Genomic DNA, 16,246 nt, shown 5'->3' on the forward strand with positions numbered 1-16,246 from the left:
GAGCAGACTGGCTCCCCGCTAACTCCCTCACCAGCATGAGCAACGACTGAGCACACACTCCACCAGTGAAACTTAAGGAAGAAGCAGAGTCTTATCAGAACAAATGATCAGCAGTGACCTGATCTGAAAAGCAATGTACTTATGCCTCCACTCTGGACTTGAGATGCCATTGAAAACATTTTGTATTTCCTACAGACAGCTGTGGGCTTCTCCATGCTGCTACAATGCGAATCTCCCCACATCTCAGGTCTTTGCCTTCCACTGCACTCACACTTCTGCCAGAAGGGAGATCTGTCCCAGGAGAAGACAGAAGATAGAGCAATACTTTTTGACAGGTGATTCACTGGCTAAGATGAACAAAACTGTTCTTGCTGAATGTTGGGTATTTTTATGTTACTGGATAAATAGAACTTCAGCAAGATTAAGTGACAGTGCACTTAGGTGCTTTGTATAGCCCCCTTTCATTATTGTTTAATATTAAAGGAACAGTATCCAAAGAATAAGGAATGTGAGATTTGTACCATTTAAAGAGCTTGGCAAAAGCCACACTGTGTCTCTTTTGACTGACTGATTACTCTCTGAATGCAGCAGCTTTGCCAATAGCTCTTAGACTGTTTTCTCTATCTAGTCAGACAGCTTCCCATGTTGTTTATGAGGCCTGTTTACACAGCAGCTGGGGAGAAAAAGCCTACTTTTATCACCCTCTCCCTGAAGCCTTTGATCCTAAAACCTCCAAAATCTGTAGTAGAAGAATAAAGCTTACGAAACAGTGTTATACTAGAACACAGGATAGGAAGGGACCACTTATGTCCCCAGTTTCAGCTGCCAGCAACCACAGGCAACTGTGGCAATAAATACTTTAAGCCTGTGGACCATCCACTGTGCACACACCCATGCTGCAAAGGCCACAACACACTAAAACAAACCCAACATCTGTAGTGAAAGACCAACCACCACAACTAGACTGTGCCACAGCAAGAGAGTAGGACAGACAGGGTAGCACCACCACCAAAGGTCCCTGTCTAGCACCACGTTTGGCCAACAAAACTCACAAGTGACCCTGTAGCCTCAAACTACAGAAGAGGACAAAGCACTCTGCCAGCTCGATCGAAGAAAAATTCTTTCCTGCCCAATATCTGGTGTCTGGTAACTGCCCCAGCAGGACACACTGGTCAGACCTTGTATTTTCACTGAGTACATTTAGAGTTGACAGGGTCCTCCTGACATACAGGTCAGATTCATAATGCAGGTATCAAAGTACAACCAGGTGGACTCATCTGCTGAACCAGAGCAATTAAGCTCTTCACTTGTTACAAGCATGAAGCAACACAACTTACCTATAACAAGAAAGGCTTGCCACTGCATTTCCTTGCATTTGCCACAAGCTAAGAATGCACAGGTGGACTGCTGCCTGTGCTTAGCTGAAACACAGTAACTCATTAAGACATAGTAATTTGATTCTGGATTTGGGCTCTTAGGTCTTCTGGCTACACTACAACCTTGGCCTAGATGCATGTAAAAAGTATACACAAAATCTTGCTGATGTATGCTATGCCATTAAAATCAACTTATGTGGCCCGCAATGGATGTAATAGTGGCTCATTGTGTGCAGGTGACAACGCTGCAGATAAGCAGCAAGCTTTTTCTCTCAGGAAAGTCAGCTGGAAAGAAGCAACCTGTATGTTCAAGCATAATGATTCAGCAAGCTCTTTTAATAACAAAATGAATGTCAGTGCAATTGGAAATCAGGCGTGGGAAGCACTCGTATTAAAGGCAAGTTGCCAACTAAGCTCCAAGCCTTGCAGAAGTTGAGCACTTACAACAATGGTCATCACTTCTCACACTAGCAAAAGTCTCTGCAATAGTAACATGCAAATCCCTCCGCTCTAACTGATCACCAGTTTGGGGGGACTTTTATACCAACCTGGGTTAATAATTGGGATGCTTGTGGAACAGTTTTCTTTTGCACAGGCTCCCATCATTGATGTGAGGGTTGTAGTGGGGACCTCACCAATACCTGTGGAAAAAGCAGGATATTGACAAAAAGACAGATAACTTCATCGCTACTAAGTTTTAAATCATTATTTTCTAGAAGCGAGTCATTGAGCTGGAAAGTTGAGAAGAAAAAGCAGAACAAATTATACCACCAATTCCTCTTTCCTCAAACAGTCTGCCTCAACAGCTCAAAGCAATCATAAGGAACAAAAACACAGTTTTATATTTACTGTATATCACAGTTATACCCATTTCATCTCCTGAAATTAATGACTCTACATCAAATGCTGCTACTTCTGGTTAGAACAAAATATATTCAAAGCAAGAAACAACTGTCAGATATGAAAATAAAGTCAGTTTTAAAACCATTAGATAAATTATTCACAAAAGCTGACAAGAAGGACACCATGCTGATGTTCAGTTATCCTGAATGTAGAATATTTAAGAGTTTTCAAGTATTATAACGGTTCGGTACTCACTTGTAAATATCTATGGGTTTGTGTAAAACACTAATTTAACATTCCCAAAGTGGGTAAATGTGTACATCAGCTTGATTTTATCAAACCAATTTTATCTTGTGCATCTTCAACAATTTTCTGCATTTCGAATCAGAGATACAAAAAGATTTAAGGAGAAGAAAATGAATGCAAAATCATACAACAAAAGTAACAGTCTAAGACAATCTGTGTAACACAGGAAACATCCACTCTGGCTTTCTCTTTGTGCTACTTTATAAAGCAAAAATCTAAAGCACTTGGTTGGCATGCACAATGTTCCATCACTACAGTGTATTTTCTTGATGAGTTTTTGATCAGGAATGGCAATGCTTAAAGCCAGCAAGAAATAACCCACACTGCAAAAACGTGCCAAGAACCCAAAAGAAGAAACACAAACACACAGGAACTACTGCACTGGACCAGACCAGCGCTGCGTGTAGCCTCACATCCATTCTTCTAAGATGGTCACAATTACCTTTCAAAGTGAAATTTCACATTGTAAGTTCTGTCCCAAAAATGAATGGTAAGTCAAATATAAGCCAACTTAGCCCTTTTAAGATGATCAATGGCAAAAAAGAAAGGTGTGTTAAAGAAATCCTTTAGGTTCCTTTGTTTTTTTTCATATGGTATCAAAACAGCTACATAAGTACACCATGCTTACGAGTCCTGAATGATCTTTGCCTTGTTTGTGTGCTTCAGATCCTGAAATAACAAATTTAGGACAAGCCTGGCAAATGTGGACTGCACACAGTCCAGGATGGTTTCCACTATTTGTTGTGTGCTTGTGTACAGGTCTGAAGAGCTCAGTATTTGGGAAAATCATGCCTCTAGGAATTTAGTCACAAGCTATTCTCAGGTGTTTCTACGCAGAGTTACTTCTCTGCCCATGCTCCCAGCAGGGTGGTTGGCAGTGTATACAAAGATCTCAACAGACCAGACCTGGCTTTTTTCCAGCAAAGCAAGTTTGTAACTCTCCATTCACACTGGTAAAATCTCCCATTCCCTTAAGGTGAAGTCCTGGCCTTTTGAAAACTGGTTAAAAAACTCCTAATGATTTTAATGAAGTCAGGATTACACACTATTGGTGAAGTTCATGAAATACACACTGAATTTAAAAGATGCTTCAGGAAACCTCCCATTAGTAGAAGATGGGATCTGTAATAATTTCTGTTGGATGAAGTTTAAAAAATAATCAAATGAATAAACCTGCAGAACATGTTAAGGTCCCATGCCTCATATAGTACACAGAAAATACTATGAGCTGCTTTGAAGGTGAGTTCAGAACCCATAGAATGCACTTTGAGTTGCTCTTCCAAATACTTAGGAAATAGAGATTTTTGGGTTTTTTTATATTGGCATGAGTTTGAAAAGAAGACATAAAAAATTAAATTTCAGTGTTAGACTTTTGTAGTTCAACAGGTAAGCCTAGTCTAACACAATCCTATACACATTAAATTTTACTCAGAGACTTGCTTGAGTTCTAAGGTATATGGAATCAGTTCTTCTCTCACAGATGCAAATAAAGAAATTTAATTTCCTCAGATGAAAGCTAGGTTAGGCAGACAGAAAAGGTGTACGTTGGAAGCAAATTTTAATATAATAAACAATACCTGCAACAGGGGTCCTGATTTTCAACCTGTCAACCTCCATGATAAAGTCATCTTTCAAGAAGAGGAACCCAATGATAGAGAAGAGATAAACTAGGATGAGTGCTAGCACTGCAGTCAGGATAATGGAACGACCATTCCGGGTAACACTTTTTATCACATTTAGCAATGTCTCTTCTCGGTACACCAGATCAAACAGCTGGGAAAAGCACAGAGTAGAGGCAAAATGAATATAAATGAAGCAATATATAGATGCTACATAGGAAAACAATCTGAACTACTGAAACATACATCTAGCCATGTTCTAAATTCTCAGCTTCATAAACACACAATTAACATTAATTTCAGTGGGAGCTGGGCATGCTTATAGGAGAAAATCCAAAACAGGACTTCAAATTTTAAGATCAATTACAGTAAAATCCAAAGTCATGAGGTATATATGAGCCTGATCCAGACATGGATAACAGTTACCAACAATATCCATTGTTTCCCCATGTTCAAAACCAGGCTAGATTAAAATTAAAAAACAGTGTCTTCATACTATGGATCTATATCTACAAAGTAATTTTTCATGTTATCTCCCATCTGATAAACATGCATGAGCTGCAACTCAAAAAAGCACTCCTGCATGTAATTACATATCTGTAAACTGTTTCTCGGAGCTCATGGCATCATTTAAAAGTCACTCACATGTACAAGGATTAGAGCCATGTCTTTTTAGAACAAAGTTAAATTCATTGCACTGTTTGTATAAAACTAGAAACTTCTACTCTTCTTTACTCTGCACTATATGCTTTCCTGGTATTTAACTTTTTTTTAAAAAAGTATACATTAAGATAATTGTGATTTAAATGTCAAAGGCCTAAAATAGCAATTAAATGTGATAAGAGCTTTACAAGAAACTATAGCTTTTTTTCTCTTACAATTCTATTGATGTTTCTATAGTGCTTTGGACCTTATCTATAATGCATGTATTTCCACTTCAAAACACTCAGATTACAGATATAAAGTGACACGCTATGATTTATCAAAATGGTCCACAGAAGAAGGTATTAGCCACAATTCACAAGATCTGAAATCCACACCCTTGTGAAAGGACTAGTAATAGAGGGAAGACAGTTATCACTCATTCCATACATGACAGAGCTTAAAATGAGGATCAAATATTAGCGTTTAGAATATATCCACTAGAAAGTGAACACCTGGAAGGAACCTGGGAACATGGACAATTATAACATCCATGAATCATGGACACTGGTCAATAGCAGTCACTGAAAAAACAGTAAGTACGTAAAATGTTTCTTAAACTACTTGTCACTTTGGAAAGTATTTTAAGGTAGGGATCACCTTACTCGCTGAAGGAGTAACAGATAATCTGCTGTGCATTTTTTAAGCAGGAGAGTTACATCCATTTGAAAAGGGTCCAGCCACAAAATCTTGGCTCCTTTGAAATCTGCCTGAACTTTGAAGCTGACTTCAACGTCAAGATCTGGAAAACCTGACTTCAACAGGAGCTCTACCAGAGTAAGGACTGAACCCCTGAAAATTTTAGTGTGCTTAACACACCTCTGTGAAATGCTGGGAGTTCACCACTATTCAGGAAGCTGAGAAAAGTAAAACAGGAAAGTGAACCCATGACCACAATTTAGTCAGCCTCCCTACAAGTTTCACACATTCCAGTATAAAGCAAAAGGATTAGAAAACAAGAGCAGTGAAACACCTTTTACTGCTATTCAGCATGAAGGGAGCAGTTAGCTGAGTTTAGCAAAATTTTGTATGATTCATTTTCATTGCACCTGTATCATATTATAAAAAGGCATTCCATCTGGGTAATGGCAACAAAAGAAAATGAAGTGGGATACACTTAAAGTGATGAATCTTCCTGCTACACCAGAGGCATGCCATCCCTGTTTCCCAAGAAATTTATTTATTTATTTATTTTATTAGGGCTGCAAGATGAACTGAGGAATGGGATCCTTTGGTCTAGGTATGATGCACACACCAGTGGACAACTCCTGTCCCAAAGAGATTATGACTGACACAAGACACAGGAACAACAGACACAGAATATATGTATGCTGGGGAAAGGTGGGAGAAAGGAGTGGGCTGTATGATCACTGTCTGAAAAGAAAGGGGTGAATTTTTAACTCTAAAGCAGATAAAATAAGTCCTAATAGAAACACGTTCTAATGAAAACAGCAGCTCTTAAGGGGCAGCAGCACAACGGTATGCTAAAAATACATGATTTGGCTTGATTGTCAGGAAGAAATTGAAGACAGCTGCACGGGTAACGGTATTTTCTATTTTTGCAAAGTCTTCCCCTCCACAGAAGCACATACTTACCAGGAAACTATAGAAGAATTCATGCACGCAGAGGCCCAGCATGCAGACCAGGACATATGCTACGTGATAGAGAAAAGCCATGTCCATGATGACTGCTCTGTAGCCACGGGTAAAAGTTCCACGGTTCCCAACAAAGCTCACCAGAAACACTATTTTGTTGCAAAGCTGTGGGGGGTAACAAAGGTTTATTCCATCAGAAAAATCCTTTATTTCTTCTTTGCATTACTGCAGCATGCAAAAAATCTAGATAGGTTGCTTTGACTAAACACACAGTTTTAGACAGCTGGAGTGAGAGGAGAGAAATCCAGCTCCCAAGGTAAACTCGGAATGAGCCTATGACAGTAAGTGGAAGCACATCACCCTCTCTAACACTGCATTGTGCCTTGTTACATCGTGATTTATTTCTATAACATCAGTGAGCAAGTAGGGCAGGATTAATGTCATGAGGCATTAAAAGAATAACTGGGGAGTGAACTCTTAATGATTCTGAGTTTAGACCCGAGATTACGTAAGAGCAGCTAAAGGCATGCTATTACCAAGAGAACACTAGTAACACAACAGAAAGTGTGGGGTGTGTGTGAGACCTACTGTTTTCTTCAGATCATGTTTTAAATATAAAGTCCCTAAAAAAGTAATACTGGGGGGCATTTGTGAAGTATAGCATTCAAGCAACAGCATCAGATTCTCCACTCCTGAGCTTTGCCTGCACGTGAACAGCGGTGTAGAAGTAAATACAAAAGGGGCTAACCTCATCTGTTTGGTAGTCCAGGACAAGCAATGAGGACCGAACATGTTTTTTTTCTTTCACAAATTTGACACGGGCACGTGCTGCTTACTTGCCTTTACCTTTGCTGTACGTCTGAGTAGTTTTAAGAATCTGAAATTCTCACAGAAATGGTGGCAGATAGCCCAATACTCTGTGCTAAGGCGAATTAGAGCTGTAGCAGTCAGGCAGAAATCTAAATAGATGACTTGTGAGCATGACTGTGTATCTTACCAAGCTCAGTAAGCATGCAAACAGATTCATGTCTAAGTTAAAAGATCTGGCAAAGGGCTGACAGAATTTTTAATTTTGTAAATGTTTTTCTTCTCAAAAACATATTTAGGCTCACAAAAACATCTCAAAAATTTATGCCAATATTGCTGAGCATATTTGTAGAGAAAATTATTCTTTTAGCATTAGAAACTGTAAATTTGATTGACCTTATTCAGCAATATTTCTTTAAATTTCATATTGTTTTTATTTTTAAAATATTTGCATATGCACAAACCCAAACCAGCTTTTTTCTTAGCTTCCCAATTTGCTGATACTGCCATTTCGGGATGACTGGAAATGATTTATTTTTTTGGCTTAACCAGTGAACCAGAAAAACAAGTTCTTTGCACAGCTCTAATCAAGGGCTTTTTTTAATAGGAGACCCTTAGTATCTCTGCTTCTGCTGAAAGGGAAATCCTGCTTGCTTTTGAAGTACTTACATTAGCAGCACCAAGAAGTATCAAGGTAGGACCAAGCCCTATAGTATATATAGACCTGAGAATAACAGACACCAAAAAGGGTCGAATACCAACAGGCTTGGAGATGAAAAACAGCATTGCTGTACAGAATGCCACTGCTATCCAAAGGAGGACTGAAAACAACGGCGAGAGCGTGCCTGTATAGAGGAGAAAGGGAGATGTGAGAACAGCGTCTTTGGAGACTCCATTTTTCACCAAGAAATAGATCCAAAAGATCAATTCCTTTGCCAATACAGCTAATAAAAAGCATGATTTATGCATCACAATTGCTGACCACAACTTGCCTTAGTTGCAGCAAGAGCTATTATCATAGTATTGTTGATTTTTGCACAGGTATATTAATAAGAGCAGCTAATGAAATTTCCATTACAATCGAAGGAGTGCTCAGAGATGAAACAGTTTACCCTTCTCCTGGAGCAAGCTACTAATCAGCTCCCTTCTGCAGGGATCATTAGGGCTCCTCCGGTCTAATTCCATGATTGCTCAGCTACAGAAATAGCCGGTCCTCGGGGCGGCACAGCAAGTGGCACTGCACTGCAGCGTCACGTTTCAATCCCCAACAGCACCAAAGCGCCCCGGTTTTAGAAAAGCAGCTTTCCCCTGAATGCTGCGGGCGTTCAGCGGGAGCCTCCGCCTCTGCACGGGAGCAAGGCACTTGCCGCATCAGCAGGCAGCCACGGGGACCTGGGCAGACACAGGCAGCATCTGCATTGCCGAGAGCAGCTGAATGGCTGTGCCTTGCTCCTAGGGAGGCAGTAGGTCCTGGGTCTTCTGAGGTCCTGCAGGCGTGTGAGCCGCTGCCTTCAGAGTCAGTCTCTTTGCTGCTCTGCAAGATGCTGGCTCCAGGCTCTCCCTGAGTTTTGAGCGATGCCCCTGTTTTCCCTCTCTCCTCTGCTTAAAGCCCTGGAAACACACCACGTTGCTGGGATATAAAAAGCACATTCAGATCTCGGGGCGCTGTCACACTTGTACACTGACTTCTATTGTTATCAGATGAACTAAGAGGTCAGTGATGGGGGAGAAGGGAACAGAAAATTTAGCTGGACTCACAATAGGAATCATGCAATCTCTTTGGCAACAGATACACAGCTGAGCAGCATCAGTGGGATTAGAACACAATGAGGTGAGGCCCTAGCCTCAACATTCAGATGGCATCCAAACTTTTCCAAAGTTCAAGAGTGTTTATACCCTTGGCAGGAGGTTCAAGGGTGGCTCTGGCAGATAGTTTCTTTGCCAACAAGATTTGGAACTTTTAATGGATCCTAACAAATAACTTCCAAGTGCATCTGAAAGGTAAGGCCAAAGCACTCAGTGGTTCTTTAACAAATCATTTTTCCTTCTTCCCTGCCAAACGTCAAACAACTTCACTTCGCAGGTCCCACACCAGTAACGTGCAGGCACACACGCTGGAGGCAAGGAGTCCTCATCTGGAGCGCAATTGTGCTTACGTCATATCATGTAAGAAGTGCAGGTATCTACTAAAAAGTCAGCATTTTGGGGATGATTAGATCAGCCCAGGCACCTCCGACATGAGTATAGGTGGAATTAGGCAAGGTGAAGGGAAAAAGTGGGAGACAAACTCCAGACACTAAAACCTGTTAGATCAGGTTTTAGTGGAGGGGGAGGCTGGGAGTGAGAAGGCTGCCTCATGACCTGCTCATTCCATTTGGCCACACCACTGTTTATTGCTCAGGAACCGCTTTTGCTTTTACAAGCACTAGAAGCTGGAATCCTGAAATACGCCATCACTGAAATCACTGGATTACTGGGGCCACTTAAACTAATACGATATAAAGCTGCAGTTCAAAATACGTATTAATACCTACTGATTGCAGACCAGAGGATTTCCATGAGTATAGATCAGCTAAAATCTAGTAGCTTAAAAGGTTTATTATTAACTCCTCATTTCTCCGCTCATCCTGCATGGGGCTGTAATGTGTGTGCACTCTGAGCGACTCCTCAGTTTACAAACAGGAAAGCACTAAGTACAAACGCTTCCCTTTCACACAGCACAGCCCTGCAAACTTTGCTACACAAGGCTGCGGAGATGCCTGTGCTGTGACCTGCAGAGACCACCCTGCAGGGTGAAAGGGCAACGTGGTCTCCATGCCAATATATTTTAATCTGCTGCCTTTCTGTTTAGCCAGCCAACAGGAATGTTTGCTGGTGCCAATTCTGGTGTTTGTGAAAAGCACATGTATCTACTAGAAGCTGGACTGCTTCCACCAGCCCAGTTCACATGCCATCAGACAGAGGTGACTTTCAGTCACATTACTGACTGGACTGGACATGAATCAAAGACCCAGAGGTGAATGCCTCTACTCCCATTACCAGTATTCTGAACTACTTAGTCTCCTTTATCCCAATTAAGCTTGTTTTGGATCCAAAGAGGCCTCCTGCTAGTCTGCTGCATTTATTTAATGAAATTTATTATTTGCTATATTTCCTGTGACATGTGATAAAGCAGAGACAGAATCATAGGTTGTAAGCATATTTTTATATAATGCGTTTATCCTCTGCAGTAGTTACGTCCTTTTATCCCAATAAACAAAACAGTCAAAAGCCAACAAGCTAGTTTTCAAATCATTCTATTCTGTATGTTTTCAAGACCTGCAAGTCATTCGATTTGGTCAGTTCTAAGGAATCTCCGTCCTTTTTCAGCTCAGAAGCTGTAACTAAATGTGTGCAGTAGTACACTGCAATATGGCAATATAAAAAAATAAATAAATAAGGAGAATTAGTTCAGATCATCTAGATAATCTTCAGCTTAGCAGCTATGTTCTGTCCATTTTACTTCATATTGAATGGGCCATGTCAGGCACAGAAGATCAACTACCATGTTTCAGAGAACATCTGTACCTACTCAGAAGATACTAAATAGCTTCTGCACACAGAAGCATACCTGAAGATGCAGTTTTATATAACCTTTACCTTACAATTGAAAGCTTCTAAAAGTAAAAGGAAAAATAAAACCAAACTCTACTTGCCTTCATCTCCATCATCTCCAAAGGGGTAGAACAGAGCAACTGCTAAATTGATGAATACAGCAAGGTTGAAGGAAATGCTCCCCCAGAGAGAGATGTGTCTGGAGAACCAAAACAGGGGTGGATTATCTAGAAAAGGGAGAACAACAGCAATCAATGAAATGAAAGCAGGCAGGAACTCTATCAGTAACGGCCTCAAGGGAATTAAAAAACACAGATTAATGAAGAAAATACGCAGATCTTTAAAATTAACCAAAATAAACAAATATTAAATACAAGTTTAACATAAAACATAGTTTCAAGCAGAGCTTTTAATCCAAAGATCCCAATATAGTTTATTACATATGAGAGTTTTGCCTCTGCTAAGATTTTAGGAATGGCTCTTTTGTGAAGGAGGCTGTTCACCTGCCTCTGAAACTGTAGCCTCTGTGCATGGAGAAATAAAATCAAGCAAACAAATACACTTTAGCACTCTGCATGCCAGTCAGCCAGGAGACTCAGAATAGGTCATCCAGATGACCCGTTTGGAGCAAGTACACTGATGACATTATTCAAAGAATGATGGAATAGGCAAGGTTTCAGAACTGCACTATTTTCCCTACCTCTGTCAAACTAACACATCTTGATCTTCTCTGGGGAGCATGTAAAATGTGGTCTGAGTGGAATTTGGTTGTATGAAAGCTGTCTAGGTCCTTCATAATCCTCAGATGTCCAAGGTTACCTGCTGACAAACAGCTCGCTACTTGTGCTTAGAAGGACTCAAATGGAGCCATGATCTCCATATGTGAAGTGCTGAATAAACACACAGAAACAGTCTATACCCCAAAGAACCTATAACCTAGTTAGAAAAGACTAAAATGGGAAATAGGGCAAAACAGGGTTAAGATTTTGTGTCCAGTGTCACATAAACGATTCAGCAAAAGCTACAAACAAGATCAGAGGGTACTAAGACCCAGGGAAGCACTTCATATATATGACTGCAATACAACATGTTTAAATGAACATTTTAAACGAGATTCTATGTGCAATAGTGTGAAAAAAATCTCTAGCCAGAGAGGTTTATCTATTCAAACATGATATATTCCTATTAATTAGCTTTTTAAGTACTGAGAACCTTCTGCAAGTATGCAGAGCATATTCCTGACTTGCCTGCACCCAGATAACTCTTTACAAGGAGCAGACTCCTTCAACTGCATATGACTGTCTCAGGCTTTAGTCTAAATAGACTTTAATTGGGATTAGGTAAACATTCAGATTTTACTGTGATAACCTTATGCTGTTGACTGCTGAGATTGAAGCATTTGGAGCCACTGCAAATGGCATCTGTCAATTTAAGCAACAGACTGCACGCTAACAGACACCTGGCTAAAGAATGAACTGAGCCTCAACCTGTATTATCTTTTCAAATAAAAAAAAAACAAAACACATGGAGACTTGTGAGCCATTCCACTGATGAAAGGTACTGAGGAATTTCTGTTCTGAATAAAAATAAACCAATTTTCTTTGCTTATAGCATTAGGCAGGTCTGGTCTATGTAAGTGTAAGGTTGGGCTCTTTTATTTGTGTTTCTTAAGCAAAACCCACAGATATAATTTTGTTACTGCAGTAATTTTTCTACAATACAATGACTTTTATTCCCAAACAGACTGTGCACATAGGGAATTATTCTGGAATCATTTATTTTTCAACTTCTATTGTGGTCAGTTTGTAAGTACAGACAAGTTCCTACAGTGCCACCAAGGGAAGTGGACCTGGGCCTATAGGGTTCACACTGAAGACTACTGCCTCGGAAAATTATAGCCTGGGAATTGACATTTATAAAAACTGCAGCCAACATTCATGCTTCCACCATGTTAAGGATGCTACATTAAACCATACTGCTTTGACTATCTGAACTCCCTGCTGCTCTGACCATAGATCCTACTCTGCCCATCCTTCCTAATCAATTGCATCATGTTGCTGTGAGCAGCTGATGTGTGCCACCCCAATGGCATCTGTGTTTTAGCAGTGAATGAAGTGATCACTCTCGTGTATTTTTATCTAGATACATATATAAAATGTAACTTCCTTCCCTATCCCGCAGGGATACTGTAGATGCTTAATTAGTTTGCAGCCTTGATTCTCTGCTCCAAAAGCAAAGGGCAGAGCTGACAGTGGCTGAGCTGGCAGGAGCTTCCCACCCCCGGGACATCGGCAGCAACCCCATTTCTGGCAAGGGCCAGCAGCTATAATGCTCACCAGTGAACCAAACAAGAAACTCAGGGTACCTGGCTTGACTTCACTGCACCTCCTCTTCGGGTCCCTGCTTTGATCTCTCCCCCATGATCTTGACTGTGCCTGTCAGATCTGCAAGCAGCTTAAGGTGGGGCATGTGCCTCTCCCACTACCACGGGACATACACCAGTATGGGCTAACAGACTGGGACGCACTGCAGCCTAGTCAAGCAAGACTGATGCGAACTGGCAGAGGGGAACTGACTCCATGGGAGTCAGGCAGATTTAAAGCAGCTGAGGTTCTGGTGAGAGATGTTTTTAAGTGACTGACATTTACAAGTTTCTTAATGGTCTTTTAGGAATCTCCAAACCTCAAATATGCAGCTACACATGTTTTTGTTAAATATTAGGGGCTTTGGCTTAATTAGGTGCAACTCAATAGAGTTTAGTAGAACAACACCCAGTTCATCCATCCCTCAATTTAACTTTTGGAGTCCAAAACATCATCTTGAACACATTACTTCTATTACTGACTGCTCCACATTATACCTCTTCCATGGTGGCGTGCAAGTGTCTCAGCTGACCTATACTCTGCTGACCTGTACTCAACCCCTGAACAGTTTTGCCTGTTGCAATATCGAAGTGAACAGAGAAAAGTGAATGATTAAAACGAAAGTATTTGAAGGCTTAAAAGCAGGGTTTTAGCATAATTAAGCTATTTTTTGAAATTGCAATACTTACTCCTAATTTTCTTTTGCCATTTCATCTCGTTGTACAGATCATCTGTCTGCTGGAAAAAGTCATTGACTTTGCTCCCTTGCTCATCTCTCTCTGTTGTATTGAATACCCGACTTTTGGATTCCCGAGTGAGGAATTCACAAATATTGGGGACAGGGAAGACGATCTGTTCCATTGTTCTATCATGGCGAACAATCTATAAATAAAATGCATATTTTTTTTCAGAATCAGTGACTCTCCAACCGTTTTGTCATATCTTTTCTTGTTCGTAGATCCTCTTTTATTTATAAATTAATGTGTAAATTATTTGAACATTACAATGCAGCTGAACCTATCAGTGGTAAACCAAAGTAAAACTGCTTTTCTATCTTCAAAAGCTTGCCTGAAAATATGGTCACAAATGTATGTCTCAAGCAAAACCTAGATCCGGACCTCTCACAAATATAAAAAATGTTCTAATTCAGAATGGTTCAATTCTGCAATAAATTGAAATGAGTCTCTCACAGTCAACAGTGCAGAAGTTCTGGGGCTTTCTGCTCAAATTATGAAATTCTTTTCTCACCTTGAGTCTGTTACTATGATGAGGTAAGTTGTGAAGGTGAACATGCAAAAATAACACCTTGTTACTCAGTCAACACCTATATCTTGCCAGTCTTTATCTTCTTACAAGGTTTTGCATTGTTTGTATTTCAGGGCCTATCAAGTTATCGGTAAGTGAGCTAGATTTTATTCCATCTCACCACACTGTCATCAAAATTGCTTCTCCATTCTGATCATGTACTGTACACATTACTAAAAACACAGAAATGGATAGAAAACTCATCTTGACTCCTAGATCCATGTCTCTGTACAGCCACTGGTGAGAAAATCCCCACTATTTGACTTTCAAATCAAACAAATGAGATAACCTGATATAAAGGAGCTATATCTGAAAAGCCAAACAGGTCTAGGTCTGCTTTCAGAGAAAGACCAGCAAACATCCATTTGATACAGCAGCAATGCTGGGTTGTGTTTCACTTTTCCAGTCATAGTCCCGTATTAAAGAACTCTCCCTTCTCTCTCTTAATTCACATTTATTAGGTGAACATACTGAAAAACCACCTATCTTAAGTAATTTTGAAAAGTAACATGGTCAAGCACGTTGGCAATGGAGATGAAGGATAATTATGCTCATGTCTGCCCATGGACATGTGCATTATGTGAAATGTGAACCGGCAATTTTGAAGTGTCCTAAGTAAATAGTTGTGTCTCAGGCCAGCAGCTGCGCAACAGGACTCTGTGACTGCAGCCAACCTGGTAGGGTGAGTGAAGTTGGCTGACAGCGCATCTTCAATTCTGTCAGGGACTTAATCGAAGAGGTAAGCTGCATGTGCTGCTCTGCAGAATGGCATTAAAAAGCCTCCCTGAGAACAGAGGCCTCCATATCTGCTCAAGGAACATAAAATCAGACCACGGTGCTTGTTTAATGCCTAAATTTACAACCTACCCAGATAATTTGGCTGATAATTGCTAAGCAATACCTCGGAAGCACCCAAAGTATTAAAATATGTTAAAGTGGAGCACTGAGCTCCTCTTTACTAAATACATGTAGTAAACTCAAAACTACAACCATGGAGCTTTCATCTACCCTGTGGTGGAATAACGTGACCACTATCAAGCAAAAAGGATGGTGGGAAACCTAGAAGGGCCCAGCCATGGCCTGTCTTGATGGCAGCCAGGACAATACAGACCTGAGGTGCATGCGTCAAGCCTGCTCCCTACAAATGAAATGCTGATGTGCAACGAGGTCCAATGTTGATGGAGCTGGGGAGCCCACTGAAGATAAAATTATTGGCTCAGATTCAGGCTGGGCCTGTGTACAGCCATACCATGCAGTTTTCATACTCATCCAATTTTGGACCTGATAGAGCATTTCCAAGAGAGACCCAGATGCCTCTTTTTCCTGCAGCCTCTTGCAGCAGCTGCCTTCACACCACACAATTTCTCCTCCTTACAAAGTCATTAACCACTCTGGATACTACAGTCCCTAACTCCTATCTTGATGCCTATAATAGCATGAAATCTATAAGAGCACAGGAACTGATGTACGAGTTAAGAACCTAAACATCTCTGTAGATCCTGGTCTAAATCCAACCCATGGCAGGGGTAAAGTTTAAAATAGAGAACAGAACTGATGAACCAGGCCAGGCCTTGGTCTTTTAAACAAAAGCCATACTGAATGTCTACACCACTTCAAAACCTCTTTGTACTCCAGCCAGACTTTTAATTCGATCAGTTAGCATCACTGGCTTTGAAACTCATGATTATTTATTTGAGTGATGTACCATACAAGATTATTCTTGACTTCATGACAC

General features: G+C 40.5%; 1 protein-coding gene across 1 annotated transcript in view; it reads right to left on the reverse strand.

The window, feature by feature from the left end:
• The window catches only part of ITPR2 (inositol 1,4,5-trisphosphate receptor type 2), a 268,073-nt gene that overhangs the window by 32,476 nt on the left and 219,351 nt on the right, over positions 1 to 16,246 (reverse strand). Inside the window, 6 exon segments of the mRNA XM_037387540.1 lie at positions 1,925 to 2,017; positions 4,103 to 4,298; positions 6,443 to 6,607; positions 7,919 to 8,094; positions 10,945 to 11,070; positions 13,896 to 14,088. Coding sequence (XP_037243437.1) covers positions 1,925 to 2,017; positions 4,103 to 4,298; positions 6,443 to 6,607; positions 7,919 to 8,094; positions 10,945 to 11,070; positions 13,896 to 14,088 — 949 coding nt within the window.

This window comes from Falco rusticolus, chromosome 5, assembly GCF_015220075.1.
Source record: "Falco rusticolus isolate bFalRus1 chromosome 5, bFalRus1.pri, whole genome shotgun sequence".
Taxonomy (NCBI): Eukaryota; Metazoa; Chordata; class Aves; order Falconiformes; family Falconidae; genus Falco; species Falco rusticolus.